Source organism: Diachasmimorpha longicaudata, chromosome 10, assembly GCF_034640455.1.
Source record: "Diachasmimorpha longicaudata isolate KC_UGA_2023 chromosome 10, iyDiaLong2, whole genome shotgun sequence".
NCBI lineage: Eukaryota > Metazoa > Arthropoda > Insecta > Hymenoptera > Braconidae > Diachasmimorpha > Diachasmimorpha longicaudata.
In genome coordinates, this window is record NC_087234.1 from 5,640,187 (window position 1) to 5,656,828 (window position 16,642).

General features: G+C 40.4%; 1 protein-coding gene and 2 non-coding genes across 7 annotated transcripts in view; 1 reads left to right on the forward strand and 2 right to left on the reverse strand.

Moving 5' to 3' along the window:
• LOC135166517 (protein lozenge-like) overlaps nucleotides 1–15,983 on the forward strand; it is a 30,888-nt gene extending 14,905 nt beyond the window's left edge. The window contains exons 4-8 of one of the 5 annotated variants that reach the window (XM_064128809.1): nucleotides 648–761; nucleotides 3,058–3,381; nucleotides 14,971–15,144; nucleotides 15,327–15,610; nucleotides 15,753–15,983. In XM_064128809.1, the coding sequence (XP_063984879.1) occupies nucleotides 648–761; nucleotides 3,058–3,381; nucleotides 14,971–15,144; nucleotides 15,327–15,610; nucleotides 15,753–15,821 (965 nt within the window). In that variant the 3' untranslated portion in view covers nucleotides 15,822–15,983. Of the gene's footprint in view, nucleotides 1–647; nucleotides 762–3,057; nucleotides 3,382–14,970; nucleotides 15,145–15,326 lie in introns of all 5 variants that reach the window. The other 4 variants (XM_064128808.1, XM_064128806.1, XM_064128807.1 and 1 more) reach the window with 4 other exon arrangements.
• Nucleotides 12,295–12,365, reverse strand: Trnag-gcc (transfer RNA glycine (anticodon GCC)). The gene has a single exon. It is a non-coding gene; the product is annotated as a tRNA-Gly (tRNA).
• Nucleotides 12,587–12,657, reverse strand: Trnag-gcc (transfer RNA glycine (anticodon GCC)). The gene has a single exon. It is a non-coding gene; the product is annotated as a tRNA-Gly (tRNA).
• Nucleotides 15,984–16,642: the final 659 nt, after the last annotated feature.

Sequence of the window (16,642 nt, forward strand, 5' to 3'; positions counted from 1 at the left end):
GCTCCACCCGTCGTACTCCCCTTCGCACACTCCTGGACACTCAGCTCCTCTTTCTCTCGCCAATTCGCAATCGTTAAAGTTGAAGAAGTTGCTTTTACCTAGATCAAGAGGAGAATCTAATAAAACACTCGGTAGTATCTACTACTGCTTAAATGCTAAACATTAATGTCACTGTGGGGTTGGCCGTATAACCTGGAACAAATGAATTTTTATTGTGTAAAAAAGAAAAAAACACAATCTCTTAAAAAATCATTTCCCAGTGGTGATTGATGATCCATTAGACCCCAGGCAATTACCACCTTTTGCGGTGAACCAACGAGTGAATGGCGCTGGCGACACCTGAATTGTTTTCCAGACATTTTCCATCCCGCCCTCCCGTTTTTTCCACTCGTCGTGGAATGTTAAATGTCTCGTGAAGGAGTTAAGACTATCGTTTACACTTTTTCAAGTGGTGGCACCGATTGACCTGGAGAATTATCGGGGGAGATAATATGAACAATGAGTCCATGGCGAGACGGAACCTTTGTCCCTGTGACCGGTGTTTGGTCCGTTGGAGAGCTAAATGAAAAACCCAGTCACTACCCTTACGATTTAATTTACTAGTCGATTTCTAGTAGTTAATTAATCATTTTTTATTTTTCTTCTAGGTAAAAGCTTTAGTATCACCATCACCGTGTCGACGTCACCCCCTCAGGTGGCGACTTACACGAGGGCCATCAAGGTGACCGTCGACGGCCCCAGGGAGCCCAGGTCCAAAACAAGTGAGTGAAAAATCTGGAAAATATGGAACGTTCGGTAAAAAAAATACGTAACTTTTCCGTCATTTTTACCGAATGCTGTTTTCACTCGCAGATTACGGAATAGACACGTAATTTTTTTAATAATGTTCTCACCGTGCGCCAATAGCAAATCAATAAATTTTTTTTATTGAATTTCCTGGATAGATTTTTCCACTGATTATTTTTTGGGCATTATCCAGAGCATTTAATATCCAAAAGTAACCGAAAACCGATATAATTCAGGCTGAAGTCAGTATGCGGTAATGACCACGTCATTACCGAGCAGATGGTGCACGATGATGCAGTGGCCAAAATTCTCTCTCACCGAAAATTCAGGGGCACGTGTGCTTGTTTTCGTTCTAGTTCGTGTTTTACGCATGTATAACTATCTCTATCTCTATTCTGAACATAATCTCTGTCCCTCTCTCATCGGCATCATCAGTTCACCCTCCTTTCCCCTCTTTCGATTTTCCATCGGATGTAGTTGCACTAGTGTTGTCGCCTTTATGCATACGTTAAATTAGCACCTAAAATCTACTGCATATATGAGATGTGTTGGGGAGTGAATCACTGTTTCATGCCATTTACCATCGACTATTTCAACAAATAGGGCCTTTTATAATGCGTATTGTAACGAAATGGTGGATTCAGTACCCCTGCGTTTTCAAAGTGCAGGATGTCCTTTCAGTCTCATTTTAGCGTCATTTTGGGGAAAATTTTCGATGGAATGTTCAGAATACTGGGCTTTCATTGACTGAATTCTCGTTGTTCCAAATTTTCAAATAATTATTCTACTAATTACGAATGTTCTAGAAAAATTATATTACCAGTGCTGGGAAATTTCTTAATCCCTCGGTTTTTTAAGTCAATAAATATTTCGGTGTTTGACAGTCTTCTAATTGCGAAAAAAAAAATGCTTGACCCTCTCCCAAAAACATATTGCATCTAGACAGATATGTTGACGTACATATGGGGCTGTCGTGCACATCGAGATTGACGGGTGTTTCTATGAAGCGAAAATACATGTGTAGTTTTATTTGATCGTCACGGAATCCTTGAACAATGGTGTTGTTATTTTTCGAGGGAATTTAGGGAGAGAAAACTGGATGGCTCTCGCACGAGAGGGGTCCTAATATGAACAACAACCGCCGGCTCATTGTCTACCCAACAATGCGTCGCAAAATCTACCCCACAATACACCTGCCACCACTCATTACTTCCTTGTAATAATACTGCGACTAAAATTCCGACTTTCTTCCATTTTTTATTTCCCGTTGCTTTTTTTTTTCATCTCCTTCTGCTGAAATCGGTGCCTCTTTTATGGAAATTTTTGTCAGGTGGGGGAGAACGGAAGGGACAAATTATTCTTTTTGAGCTCAGGTGATATAAGACCGGAAGGGCAATTTTTTCGGTAACAGGAGAATTTTCTTTTGGGGCATTTAACACTACCGTTATTCCAAAAGAACAATTATTAAAAATACGATTTTTTTTCTCTCAAAAAAATATTTAATCCCCTTTTTCCCTCTCAATCCAATGAATTCTGCCGGAGATAAATTCCGAAAAAATTCTAGAAAATGCAATTTCATCCAGTCGTCAACAGCCATTCTTAAAATTACAATTGAGACTCACCCCGTTGATTTAAGGAGGACGTAAGAAAATAGTGGGGGGGATTATTAGTAGAGGAAAGCCGCGCTATTTCCGTCCTCCAGGGCCGAGGGACTTTGATAAGATAAGAATACTCCGTAGAACTCCAGCAAACATTCACGTCAAATTAACACTATTCAGACGAAACGATTGCCCACACATGAAACGTACAATTCTCCATCCTCTTAAAGTAACAATAAACAATCAAATCCAAACGTCCGTCCAGACGTACCCTCTCCCCTCACGAAATCCCTGACCAACCAAATAATTCCAAAAATATCAGACCGACTGTTAAAAATGTACCGTCAATAAGTTTTTAATCAGTGATTCTTTCCCCCCGACGAATGCCTGCTTTTACTGGACAATATTTGATGAAACAATAATCCACACGCACCTATATATCTCGTCAAAATTACATCACCTAAATGAAACAGTGTGGACGGCATGTGGGGAATGCTATTGAACTCCACCAACACAAGCGTGCCAGTTGAGACTCTTAATTATCTCGATATCATCTTCAATTACCGAAACATGCGTCCACAGGTTGTCATTGAACTACCCCAATGACAGCTAGAATAATTGAATGGAAATACGTGGAATGAGTCAATGATAGGGCTGAAAATATATAGAACAGGTTACGGTTTAATTGCAGGACAGCAGCATCAGCAATTTCGTGCACTGGGCCTGGGGCAAAGGCCGTATTTGGATGCAACATCTTCGTTTACATCACAATTGCGAGAGTTGCAGTCCTACAGGAGAAGCAAGCATCATCATCATCAGGCCAGCCATCTCCATGGACAAACGACAAATAATAACAATAACAACAATAATAATAGTAGTGGAAGTTGTACGGGTAATCCGAACAATGGAGGAAATCCCAGTAATTCACCGAATTCTGGTAGCCATCTTGGAAATGCAGCGAGTCATCAGGATTGCTTCAAACATAGTCCGCAAAATGGTGAGTTGTCGGTTATTTTCATATTATTGGCGAAGTCTCCGGTTATTTTTCAATGGGAAAAATGGGTGAGTGAGGGTCACCAAGGTTCCGAATATTGAAATCAAAACTTCTCCTCACGATGTGCATATATCATTAATTTCCAACACTAGCATCAAAAGTGGCATTCGATAAACGATCGATAATGATTCTAATTCTGAGTAGAATGAAATAAATCATTCGATTGATTGAAGTTCAGCTTTGATTCAATCCTCAGTCGCAGGCAGACAACGCATCTCGCATCTGATTGTACCTCTGATCGTCAGAAGTGAACTTCTGACAAATAATATTCAATTTTTTTTTTATTGTTTAGTGAAGACCTTCTAATCGCGTGTCAAAGAAATTTTATAGTGTAACATCGAATAGTACCGAAGCGTAGAAAGCAACTTCGGTCCGTGAAATTCGCCAGAAACACGACCTGATCCTTCAATCCATAATCAGTTCGTCATAAGACAATGAAACAATGTCTAAATAGCTCAATCCTTGGGCGTCCTGTCTCCGTTGTCTCTCCGAGGGTCCAGAAAAACCATCTAAAATTAGACAGAGTGAGATACGGAGAAGTGAGATGGCAGACGTCCGCCGTTTCGCGAGGTAATAGTTTCATACCTCGTTCCGGCTCTGCACCCTCTAATTCACTGTAATAACGACATTCAACCTGCTGTTCCATCTCTCCCTAACTCCCCTTCGGTTTATACACACTCAGCATCATCCAACACCGGCTGAACAGCGGACAAGCCTCCGATGCATTTCATATCTCCGGTCATTCCGGTGGTTCTCTTGGTAATCTGTGAAATATCTTTCCGATGAAATCGATCGAATTTTGTGGATAGATCTGTGGACGGAATATGCCCTCACAGTTCCCCCAAAATCTCGGACTCATCGAGGGCCCATTTTCTTCAAAGGCTGTCATCAAGCCAATGACGAATGTACAACTCGTCTCGATAACCTTTCAATAGCCGTCTTCGGAGTGAAAAAAATAAAGGGAGAATGATCAAAGGGCAGGAGAATGACCACTTGTTGCCGAAAAAAGCCAAATGACAACGAGGCAAAGAGTGCGCGGTCGCTCAACGTCCCTTATTTACCATTTTTTTTACTCGTTATACCGCGGAGAATGGAAAAGAGCCTGCGGGGTAAACGAGGTAATTACAACAGTGGCCGATCTCGGCAGTGGACCCCAGGGGGAAGAAAAAAAAAATGGCAAATTCTCTCCCACTCCATCATTCACTTCCACTTTTCTCCAGCGAGTCGTTCGGGTCTCGTCTTGGAGAGGAGCTTGAAGCACTGAGGGTAGCTTTTCACAGTTTATCCTGGGCTCGTGCATTAGCTTTCGAAAAGGTCGAAGGCACGGCTGATGGTGAAACCACAGAGCAGCATCAAAGGTGGAGGCTCCAATGGTGGAAGTACCGGACGTATCCGGGGCTCTACTTAACTTTGAACGGGTCGTGACCGCTGATGGGAGAAAGCTCGTTGACTTAAAATCGTGTGATTAAAGAATAATCGATCGATGTCCCTCGATTAACGAAGGGATAATTCGTGATTTTGTGACTGATTAAAATATTCAGCAGTCGTTGAAATCAAATTATCCCTCAATCGTTGAAGGGCCACTCATCCGAATCCCAAAAAGAAATATCGATGAGATGTAATCCAAACAGAAGAGGCCGTTGGCGGTGCGAAATGATTTTACGAAGCCCTTTCGACCGGAGAATCAGATGCAATTTTCTCGTTCTGAAGTCATCACAGAAGGCTCATCGCTCGATATTCGCCACCAATTCTTTGCCCAGCGAGAAATGGTTTGTATCACTGATATTGGCACCATTGGGGCATCATACAAACAGCCAACCGACGCTTAAAGGAAGCCCCCATCACGTACAGCTTTCTCAACTTACACTTTGGCTGATGCACGTCTGCGTAATACCAGAGAACGATCGATCGATCGACTTCTTCCATCGCTTCACGATGTGTAGACGAGGAAGAGAGGATGAGGGATTCGAGTTCATGTAGTTTTTTGCTCAATCTTATCTGCCTGTTTCTTTCAATCATTTTCTTTCTACACTTCAATCAGCCCATCGACATCAAATTGTTGACAATGATCTGCGCACCCAGATCCCTGTTCCCATAGAAATACTTCAGCAAAGTGCAAGAATTTAAGAGAAAAAATGAGACTACTGGAGGTGGCCGGCAGCTTCTGCATAAGAAACTTTTCGTTTGAGTCAGGCGCACCTTGCAGTCCTCCTTTCGAAAAAACCTGGAATGATTACAGGAAAAGCTGCTCAGAGGGCAAAATTTGAATGAGAAAAACCAACAAAAGTAGTCAGAACAAATGATCCACTGTCTCTTATAATATAACGCGGTGTCCGTTTCTCGTTTTCTCCACCCAAGAATGAGAAACAGAGATTCCCTCATCTTGAGTCGTGATCGGGGTAATGAGACCCGGGTATCCCCTCCAAGATATCTCCCTGGGTGGGGAGGAGGTTAACCTAAAAGAGATGAAAGAAACAAAGACAAGAGTCTCCTCAGGACTCCATCACAGAATGTGATAGCGAGATATGAACTGAAAAAGAATGGAAGGACAGAATGAGAATAAGAAAATAGAATGTGAAGTAAGAGACGAAGAATATACGTACCTGTATATACATAAAATTGTGGTGGGGGTAAGGACTCTGATTATGGGGTGTCAAACAATCATCACTGATTGTACATTTCTGGCTCTCCTCCTGTGTTTTCTGAAGCATCTCCGTGGATACTCCTAACGTTTTGCATCCTCTTGTTTTATACATATTTTTCTTTTCTTTTTTATTACCACCACTACTATATAAACTTGAGTAACACCACGAGGTAAACGAGAGAGCCGAGACTGGGATGGTAGAGAGGATAGCACCCAGTGGATAATCCAAAATGAATCCAACCGTACCAGGGGAAGCTCAAACGGTAGTGGTTGCGGGTGGAACAGAGTATAACATCTCATTCCACCTCTTTTCATACTGAAATATTGCGACGACTTATTCCTCTCCTCGTCTTTTACCTATTTACCATGATGTCCCTCTCCCCCTGAAGCCACTTATCCCAGGTGGCAGTCCAGGAGACGAGATCTCTCCACTTCAGACATTCTGAAGACGTCGTTTCCCACGTGACCAGTTTACTACGAGGACTTGTGAAAAAATTTACTGGAATGTGACTATATTCTTAGTCTTTATCCTCATCCTTCGCTTCTTCTTCATTTCACTTTTTTTATCTTCTTTTCGTAATGGTTCTTTTGATTTCAGGGAGAATAAGTCCTTGGGTACTTTGACATTTTTACCAGTTTTCATGATTGTCTTGGGATGTTTAAAGTGAGATGATGCAGTCGCACAATGCGTACTATGGCGAAATAATGTGGTGGGACTGATGATAGAGACATGACTTTTTTTTCTACTGTGTTTATGTGAAATTGTAGACAATTTTTTTTTCTACCGTTGTTCCCGCTTTTTACATCTTCAAGATCTATTCTAGTTGTTAATTAGGTAGTTTCATTGTGCAGTTATTATCTGGAGGATCATTTGCGCCTGCGTCAGTGGATTGAAGGGAAAAAACTAGTCCGGGGATCTTGGGATATTTAAATTCAGGGAATAATAAGTTCAGTGATAGCTTCATGATAGGGGTTGTGCGAGCGATGTTGAAAGGGTGTGTCTTGAATTTGCGTGTGCGTGACACTTTCCTAATTACCCGAGGGTAAACTCCCTTAAAGAAAGTAACCCTTGCCTTTCGTCTACAATGTGAACTTTCACGCCCATCGAGTGTGATGTTTCGCGTTTCGCTGGTGTTGGGTTCCGTAGAAATAAAATATATTTTATAATTAATTAGGAGAAAAAATGGCTGATTTGGTGATTGAAAAGTGTTTGAATCTGTCATTTGAAGAGGTCGGAGACAAATTTAATCGGGAAAATTAAGGTTCCCAGGGAGGAAGGGAAATTGGTTGGGGTTTTCTTCTCGTAGAACGCAAATATATTTATTCTCGAAACGCACCTCTCTTTAAGAAAACATGTTTTGGCTTTGGTATCAGTTCTTATCATATCCTATCCCGTTGACAACATCCTGATGTCTGCAATCATTGAGTAGGCTTAAGGAAACCCTTTGTGGCTGCAAGCAGCTCGCCTAAACCGTGATAAAGTGTCGAGTTCCCTCGTGATTCGAAGGATCATTTCACTGAAGATATTTTGTATATCGAGGAGCGATTATTTGTCGACAATTTTGGTCGAAATATCCGGATGTTCAGGCGTCAGAATTTTACGATATACTTGAGGGATACTGATTTATTGGAGAGATGGTGTCGGTGAAACTTCCGGGTAGACTGGCGCCTAGACGATTGTCCTCGATGATTTGTTTTTCCGTCATGTTTCGACGGGAGATCATTCCTTTCGCTGAGTGAAAATTATTCCAAAATTGCACCGGTAAAATAGTTCGTAGGGTTTCATTTTTGTGATGCGATATGTTTATGCAAAATGAACAATCAGGTGTTTGAGATGGTTGAGGAATAATGTGATTGATCACGAGCAGTCAGTGAAACTGTCCTTCGTCAGGGGCTACGATCATCATCGGCTTTCCAGTTCATTCACCTGAACTCAAAAAGAGTAAATTTTCGAAACGAATAACGATAAATCCAATTTGTCGTCGAGACAATCCACTTCAGATTCGTCTTCCCACGGTTGTGCCAGGTGTTCCAGACCATTGATCAAGAACACTCAGCCATTTTTCCACTGTTTTTCAATACTTTTTTCTACTCATCACTTGTTTTTTTTTTTTTTTCGTCCCGGTGATTTCTTCGGGGTGGACCCAGTTTCGACACCTCCGTTATTTTTATTTTCCATTCAATCATCGATGCACTGATTTAACAACAAAAACATTTGTCTGTAATTGAAAAGTTCCTGCGACCTTTCCAATTCCTTCACAAGGTCACGGAGTTATCAACAATATTTACCGTTAATCCTTTGAACGGTAAACAGAAGTGATGACTACTGTCAGTAAGACATGAATTGAAAAAAACAGAATGAAAAAAAATCAATGTTCCGTTGTGAATCGTGACTCAGTGAGTCATTCAACTCAAATTCGTTGGTGTTATCAACCAACTTGAGGTGACCACATGACCATTGAATTCCTTTGTCTCTTCCGTCCCAAAGTGAATCAAAATTGAATAAAAATAATCGCATTCAATCGTCGAATTTTACAGCTTTCATGAATCATTAAATATTTAAATTCCCAGAACATATTATACCTGACTAGGTCGGCTTGTAGATTCACTCTGTACATTCACCGGAAATACCCAGAATTGTTGGCACACGATCTCTCGCCAAAATCGTGACTCGAATGAAGACCGTAAAAAAAAAAATCATCGAAAAATCCAATGAGACAGCGAGATATCGCGATAATAAGAACACTTGCAGTCAATTTTTTTTTTTGAGATTATGTAGAACGGAAGTTGAGTGAATCAGGGGAAGGAGTTAGTACATGTTCCCTTCCTCTCTCTTCACCCCTTATTGCTCGCCCCCTCTAGCTCCCCCTCTTCATCAGCAGAATTTTTCTTAAGGCCTTAATCTTTTACTTTTGTGCGTTGGTACACGAAATTCTTGTATCTCGTAACTGCAGGTACATTGGCTTGCTCTTGTCGATGGACTCTCTTCCAGGTATATTCAAGAGATGATCAGGATGAAGAATGAACCAATGAGGGACGAGGGGGTGAGGAAGGGCAGGGGGGGTTGAAGCTGTTACGTGATCCACGCTCGAGGGGGCACAGATTTCACTGTTTCATCTTCGCCACCTCCACTGGTTTCCATCTAGTTCTTTTTCTCTTGTTCAATTTTTTTTTTATTCGTTTTTCATGCGGATTGGCTTCTTTTTCGAACGCCCACTATACGCACCTCACGAAGGTCAACGGGTTCCAGATTTTTTTTTTTTGAAGTCGTTGTATGGGTTCTTCTATTACTGTCAATGGGAGTCAATTGTTTTTCGAAAATTATTTTGCTTCAGTTGTCAGGCAATTGTCATCTCATTACATTAATTTTTTCTTCGATAGTTGAAAAAAAATATGAACGATTCTGAATGGTGATGAAAAAGTTGAAAGTCACTGGACTGAAGTTATTGTCTCCGGCCTCTGGAACATTGAAAATAAAAAAAAGAACTGACGTACGTGTCACAGCGGAAAAAGTGAATTGAATTAGATGAAGGTGATGAAAAAAGGAGAAAGCGAATCTTATGCGAAAACGTAAACAATAATGGATTGAAGGTGTTTATAATTTATTTTATAGCGCCCTGTGAGCCGTGACGCGGAGCAGTAATTTTTTAAAATGTGTTTTATCTATTGGAGCAAGTGAATAGTTGGAAAGTAATGGATCAATTCATTTGTTGCTGACGATGCGCCATTTTTTTCGGCGCAATTATATTCTCATTGAAATTTTTTGTGAAATAATTTTCAAGTCCCAATTGCTCTTTCCCGGGGAGAAAAATATTTTTCATGATAATTTTTCATCCTGATGGTCGGTTACATTCAAAGGACAGTCCTTCATCATAGTCTCTAATGAGAGGTCTGACCCTCACCGGGGAATATCTCCCTAACCTTTGAGAAGTGTGCAGGGGGAGGTTAAGGCAGAGAAACTTGTTATTTTATTTTTCCATCTCTCTCGACTCGTCGCTGAAATACTTGGAAAAAAAATGTGAAACAACGAGCAGTTGTTTCCTTCCTTCATCTCCTCTTTCTTTCAATTCTCTGACTCTCTGATGCTTTTCAAAACTTCTCAAATCGTCTCCCTGGAAATGCTACAAACGCACCTTCTATTTCATCGAAAAAACGTATTATCAAAGAATCATTCGTTTCCGGACGTAGTATTTCGTAGTTCTCAGAAAAGAAGATCCCAATGACACGATGTTTGGAATGATTTTTTAGATTATATACATTGTTAGTTGACTGAGTATCGGGTCACATGGTACATCGTGGGAATTTTTCTCAAGGACGTGTGCCACCAGATTCCTTCCACGTGAGATAATTTTATCGTTCGCCCTGATGAACCAAAATTTTTTTTATATCATTTAATCTTTATCGTTTTGACTGAAATTTTTTACAAAAGTTTGTGACATTTACCAATGCAATCTGATCAAAAGACCTGACCCCATCCACTCACGGGTTCTCTCAATCAACTACAGATAAATAAGTATCATAATTTTCATGAAAAAGGCCCGCATGTTAAGCAGACCCAAAAATTACGCCCCCCCATACGTTTCAATTGATTCCACCTTCATCTCTCCACGGAATCAATGAACCAACGGGTGTCGAAGTATCGTAAGTCATGTTCGTGGCGGTTAGCAATTACCTTAAGGGACGGCCGGCAAGAAGGGAGGCGGGAGGGGCCTTACCACCCATCGAAAGGCCCCATGAATGCTGTTTCATGGATGTAGCCCTGGTGATGCAAGGGAGAAAGGAATAATGAATGATAGAAAGAAAAGGAAGAAGACCCGGTTTCCGGACACGCTACACTATAGGTAGCTCCCATTCATACACCACGCCGTGACTGCCTTCATTCACTCTACCCGAAAATTGCGACGCTAAGGGGGAAAGGAACCCCGGGAAAAGAGTGAAACCAAAACAAGTGAGATGAGCAACTCGAGAGAAGAACTTTGAAAGACTGTACTTTTTTTTTATTTTTTATTTTTACGGTGATCCGAATCACAGCATCAGGTTTTACCCATTCAATATTCACCTCATCCTCCTATTGTCCATTGTCAATGAATGAGTGGGACGCAAAAAGTTTCGTGATACTGAAAATTTTTAACTCGTGTGTGCACACATGCGTGTGAGACTGTAACTCTTTTCTATTGTTGAAAAATATTTACTGATTTCCTGTGCTGAAATTTGAAATAATTGCGAATAACTGAAGACGAGTCCTCTTTCAAATTGAGAGTGAAAAAATAACTGGTGAGAGAAGCCTATATAGAGTGCACAGTTTCACGGGTTCAAGACACGAAACAGGATGCGTGAAAATTGAGTCCATGGGAATTTCAGGTGAAAAAAAAGACTGAATATCTGATGTATCAGGACGAAATAATTTTTGATATTGAGAGATCAAAAAACGTGTAATTTTTACTTCTGAATTACGTGACTTTGAATACTTGAACCATCAATTTTCACCTTCCATTGGTATTTGTTATTAATTGAGGGACAGTAATGGGGAAAATCCGGTCGAGTTCTTGTGGATGAATACACCCGACAATTACGAAATGTAAACAATAATTAATTGTGATAAAAACTGTAAAATAAGTCAAAGTGGGGCTTCAGTTCCCACCGAGATAGATGCTCACTCGGTCGTGTAACGTAAGTCGATATTGCGTCGTATCGATATACTCGTTGGATATCCGGACAGTTATAACCAGTGTTGCACGTTGCACATTTACACTTTCCATATTTTTTTTTTGATTTTTTTATTCACTCTGTCTCTGTTCGTCACGTGGAGATGAAGGCTAATATTTGCAAGGAAGTCTTACGTATACAGTGTGTGAGTATGATGTGTATAACCCCCCGAGGAACTCCTGAGGAGGTACGTACCTCCTCTCACTCCTTCGTATCACTTTCCATCAACGACTTTTTTTTATATAAAGTATCCAGTCACAGGGATTGTGTTACTCCTTCGGGGACGACGGTTTGTACCTTGATTTTTCGAAATAAAATAGAGGAAGAAATTAATTTCAGATTTTTCATGTTTTTGACTTATCGAGGTCTAACTCAACTTATAAGTATTCTCATTTCTCAATCAACATTGTTATCTATGGACGACACGTGGAACAGCTGATAACTGGATTTTTTTTATTATTTAACACTCGAGTTCATTTTTCGCACAATGAGAAAAAAAATGCTATTGCATCGGCCGGGAATCGAACCCGGGTCACCCGCGTGGCAGGCGAGTATTCTACCATTTAACTACCGATGCTTGTTATTAGAAATTATGGGTAAAGAAAGTTTCAGATTACCACATAATTACCGAGAAAAAAATTTTAAAAAAATATTTTTTTGGAAGTAAAACTATTTCTTATACTTTAAACAAAAAAAGTAATATTTCTTGAGGTTAGTCTACCGTGAAAATATACTCAGATTATACTCGCGAACCCGTCCGCAGATTTATTCCAACGTAACATGAGGAAAAAAATATATTGCATCGGCCGGGAATCGAACCCGGATCACCCGCGTGGCAGGCGAGTATTCTACCATTTAACTACCGATGCCTTGTGTCGAAAAATCCACTGACAAATGCTTCGGGATTTTCGCGGATACCCAGGAAAAAAACATTTTAGTAAAGTGGCACTAATTACCCGATCATGAACGTTGAACAACGGTGGGCATAGATGACCCCCTATAGTTTTTTCTTCTGGGACAATTAAAACTTCGAAGTGAAAATACTCAAATCACCTGATGCTGTTTGGTTGCATTGCATTGTTTAACGGAGCAGCTCGCGAAAACGACGAAATGATGACGGTCAATGGATGGTTCGTTAAGTAGATGGTTGAGAGAGGTGGACTATGCACCCAAACCGCTCCACTGTGGTTTCACACCCGCAGAGCGGTAGTAAACAGGCCTTCGGGTTGAGTGAGAGAAGTTCTTTTGGTCAGAACTCGTGCGCAAGGGGGTAGATGCCTTTCGCTGTCTCAGGGGTTGCGTCCAAACTGTTCTGACGATGTTCCTGAAAATGAACTCTGCAATAGATTGATAAATTCCTAATTTTCCAACACATGAAATTTTATGCACATCTTATTTGATTCAATTGATTGATTCACAAGTAATTTTGCCTTTACACAAAGTATTGTTACCTTCGTCAGAAATCTAGAGCCCAAAAAAATAAAAAAATCGACTAGAGAGCTTTGACCCATGAGATCGTTAGCCCCTCACGATTCCTTTCAGTTAAAAATCTCCGGAGCCATAGGAATTTGAAAAAAAGAGCTGAGTCGAAGCTTCAAACATCTGCACCTCCAACTGTCCATGCAATTTCCCCAAAGGGTGCGAGAAATTCGATAAAAAAATATTCTTTTCACATTCAAATGGCAGATTCACTGAAATACTGTATATCTTCAATAGACACATTCATCCCCTGAAAAATAAATAAATACAAGAAACAAGAAATTCTTTTCGGTACGAATTGTCTCTCATCCTGGCCGTTTCGTGCACTAGGATGGGAAGTGCTCAAGAAAGGAAAAAAAAAAGGGAGAAATATAAAGATGATCACCCCGAGCTGTTGTCCAACAGATGGTTCGTTCAACCGTCTCACTAGGTTCCTGTGGCCCCTTTGTTTTGCGATTGTTGTTCCAGTAATAGCGGCAAATACACAGAGGCACCACTTTCGGTAATCATTCCTCCCTCCAACGGGCCCCATATTCCCCCCACTTATTCTTCGGTGAAATACACCCGTAGGCGGTCTTCCTTTGAGATGATCATCTCTCGAAAGTAATGGTCAGCACGACCTTGACCTCGCAAACGAGCTACGCAACCTGACATAGTTTTAGGCCTTACAGTATTACTATTTTGCCGGTCAAAATTAGTTTCTGAATTTGATTAAATTTCCCAGGGAGGGATTATATTTCCTAACTGAGGCTTTTCAATTATATTTTCTAATTATATTCTCCACCACGAAATTTTATAGTGGACATTCGTTAATTTATACTTCTTTAAATCGTTTTACTGTTTCATTACGAAACCGAAGAGAATTTTTATTCTTCCTATGACGCCGGGAATTCCTATTGGAAAAATATATATGAATGACGCTAATTTGAAGGCTACACATCCCCAGTTGCGTTCATCAGTGGACATTTGAAAACTGGTTTACCTAAATATAGACTTCCTGGTATTATGATCGAATCCAGATATTGTGGAATGCCGCGAAGCTTCTGAATGTAAAATTCAACAACAATCACAAGTACATAATTAATAAGTCCTTCATTTTCTTCAATTCTATTCCCAATAATATCGAATGCCTACGAAATTGTCAAGTCTCACCAAGAGCGCAGCCTAATAATTGGAGGAAACTAATTCTCAGGCACATGTGACACATCTTTATGAATGAATTCAGTGCGTCACTCGCGACGGAATATCCCTACCCGTCAATTCGCATCATAAAAAATATGAAAACGTGCGAGTGATCACGATGTACGAATCCCCAGAACGTGATGACGTTGTATCAAGGAGATATCAAAGTCATTGTTCGACTAGGCTTTTGTTTCTTCAATGAATTTAGCGAGTTTGGTTCATTGATATGCAGGCAGTGATGGGAGATGACTCCCGTCCACTGCTCCCCGTTGACTACAGGGGATGAGTAATAGTAGAGAGTAGCAATTAATTGGTGTGAATCATACCGCTAGTGGTGGAACTATTCATAATTAGAGGAACTGCTCTGTAATCTGTAAATAGATTGAGGAAAATTAGATTCGGTTCAGAAGAAAAAAAATCGTTGACTCAATTTAAACAGAGAAAAATTCCGGAAATTTTCCACAGAGAAACTGGTTGTCATTTACGTCTTATTAATGTTTATTTACTTATCGATGTTGCAGATAATGCGGCAAGCACCGCTGAATGGAGCTATCCATCAGCAGCACCATCTTACCCAGCCCCCTCTGGTAGCGACGGTGGATCTTATTCCCCTCTTCCAGGTGGTGCTTTCTCAACATATCCAGGGGAATCCCTGTCTCATCATCCGACAACTGAACCTGTGCCATTACCTGCAGGTAATAAACTGCAATTTAATTTTATGACTCCAGGTGCTTCACACAGCCTTTGTCGTACTTTTGGGCTGTGTAATAATATTTGAGTGTGTTAAATATAAATTATCAATTACCTGACCATCATTTTGGTCGATTTTCCGATCCAATACTAAACAGCTTCGCAATTTATTTTCTTAAAATTTCAGTGCTACCACCGGACACCCCCCAAGACGCCTACACCCCAAACTGCGTATCAATGTATCCCAATCACTCAACGCCATCGTCAACCCTTCCCCTGATATCAGCTAAGCCATCAGACACGGAAATTTTCCCCGGAAGTGGGCCAGGTGGTGGTAGCTCGGGTTATCATTACGGCTCATGGACATCTGGACCAACAACACCCGTACCCGTACCATCTCACAATTACAACACAAATTATCAAGGATATTACAACAGTCCAAGTCAAAACTACATAAGCCCAACGCCAATGGTACTCTATCCACAGCTCTACAGTACTGTCAATCAGAATCAGATACACCTACATCTTCATGGTGATTTGAGTGATGATCAAGTGACTATTGCCAGTGGTAACTTAACGATAAGCAGTAATAGACTTGAGATTGGTGTTCTAGGTGAGGAGAATGAACAGAGGAATGATGTGTGGCGACCGTACTAGAGTTTTCAGCCAATTTTATCAGTGATTTCCGAAGACTTATTGAACACTGAGTAATAATAGTGTCAATGTATCTTCTTGTTTCTGTATTCCCTTGAGAAGCAATGAACTCAGTTGTAATTTATCTCATTCCGATTATGTACATATAATATTTTACATTGAAAAATAAAAATTATCGTGAAATATTAAACATGATTTTTTCCTTTCCCTGACGATGAATAACTCCTGTAGTCGACTCTTTTCAATTTAAACTCCATAAAAGTTGAATCAAAAGGTGTTCTCAATAATGAAATGGGCAACTGTAAAAAGGGGTCAGCTATGTGTCGTGAGATAAACCGATTGTATCAACCGCAAATGCTTCATCTATCAGTGATAACTGCTAAAAAATAGGGTAAATTGTGGCGTTAATATTGGAGAAGATGAATAGGAGAAAAATAATTTTTTGAAAATAAAATTTAAACCCGTAAAATTCTCGAATACGATCGTTTTATCACAGAGAGGCGTCGTTTTTACGATCACGAAACACCATTGAATAATCCCAGAGACTCAACCATATAATATTTAACGTTTGCCTGCGTGTGCCAATGGATAGTTGCGGTCTCGGCTTTAAGTACCATTGAAGCATCGGTAGGTTTGACTCTTTCGTCGCTTCGGGCTCTTCACTCCATCATTGATCAAATCCGGGATGTGTTCTCTCCTAATCAATGAATTATACATTTTTCGGGTGCAATTCATAGACAGGAACTAGCTCCCACTCGCCAAACATTTTTTTAATGCAATAAGAGCTCTCTATTCCACCAAATGGCAGTCGCAATCCTCATGTCACAAAATCTCTTTTAAAAAAAATAA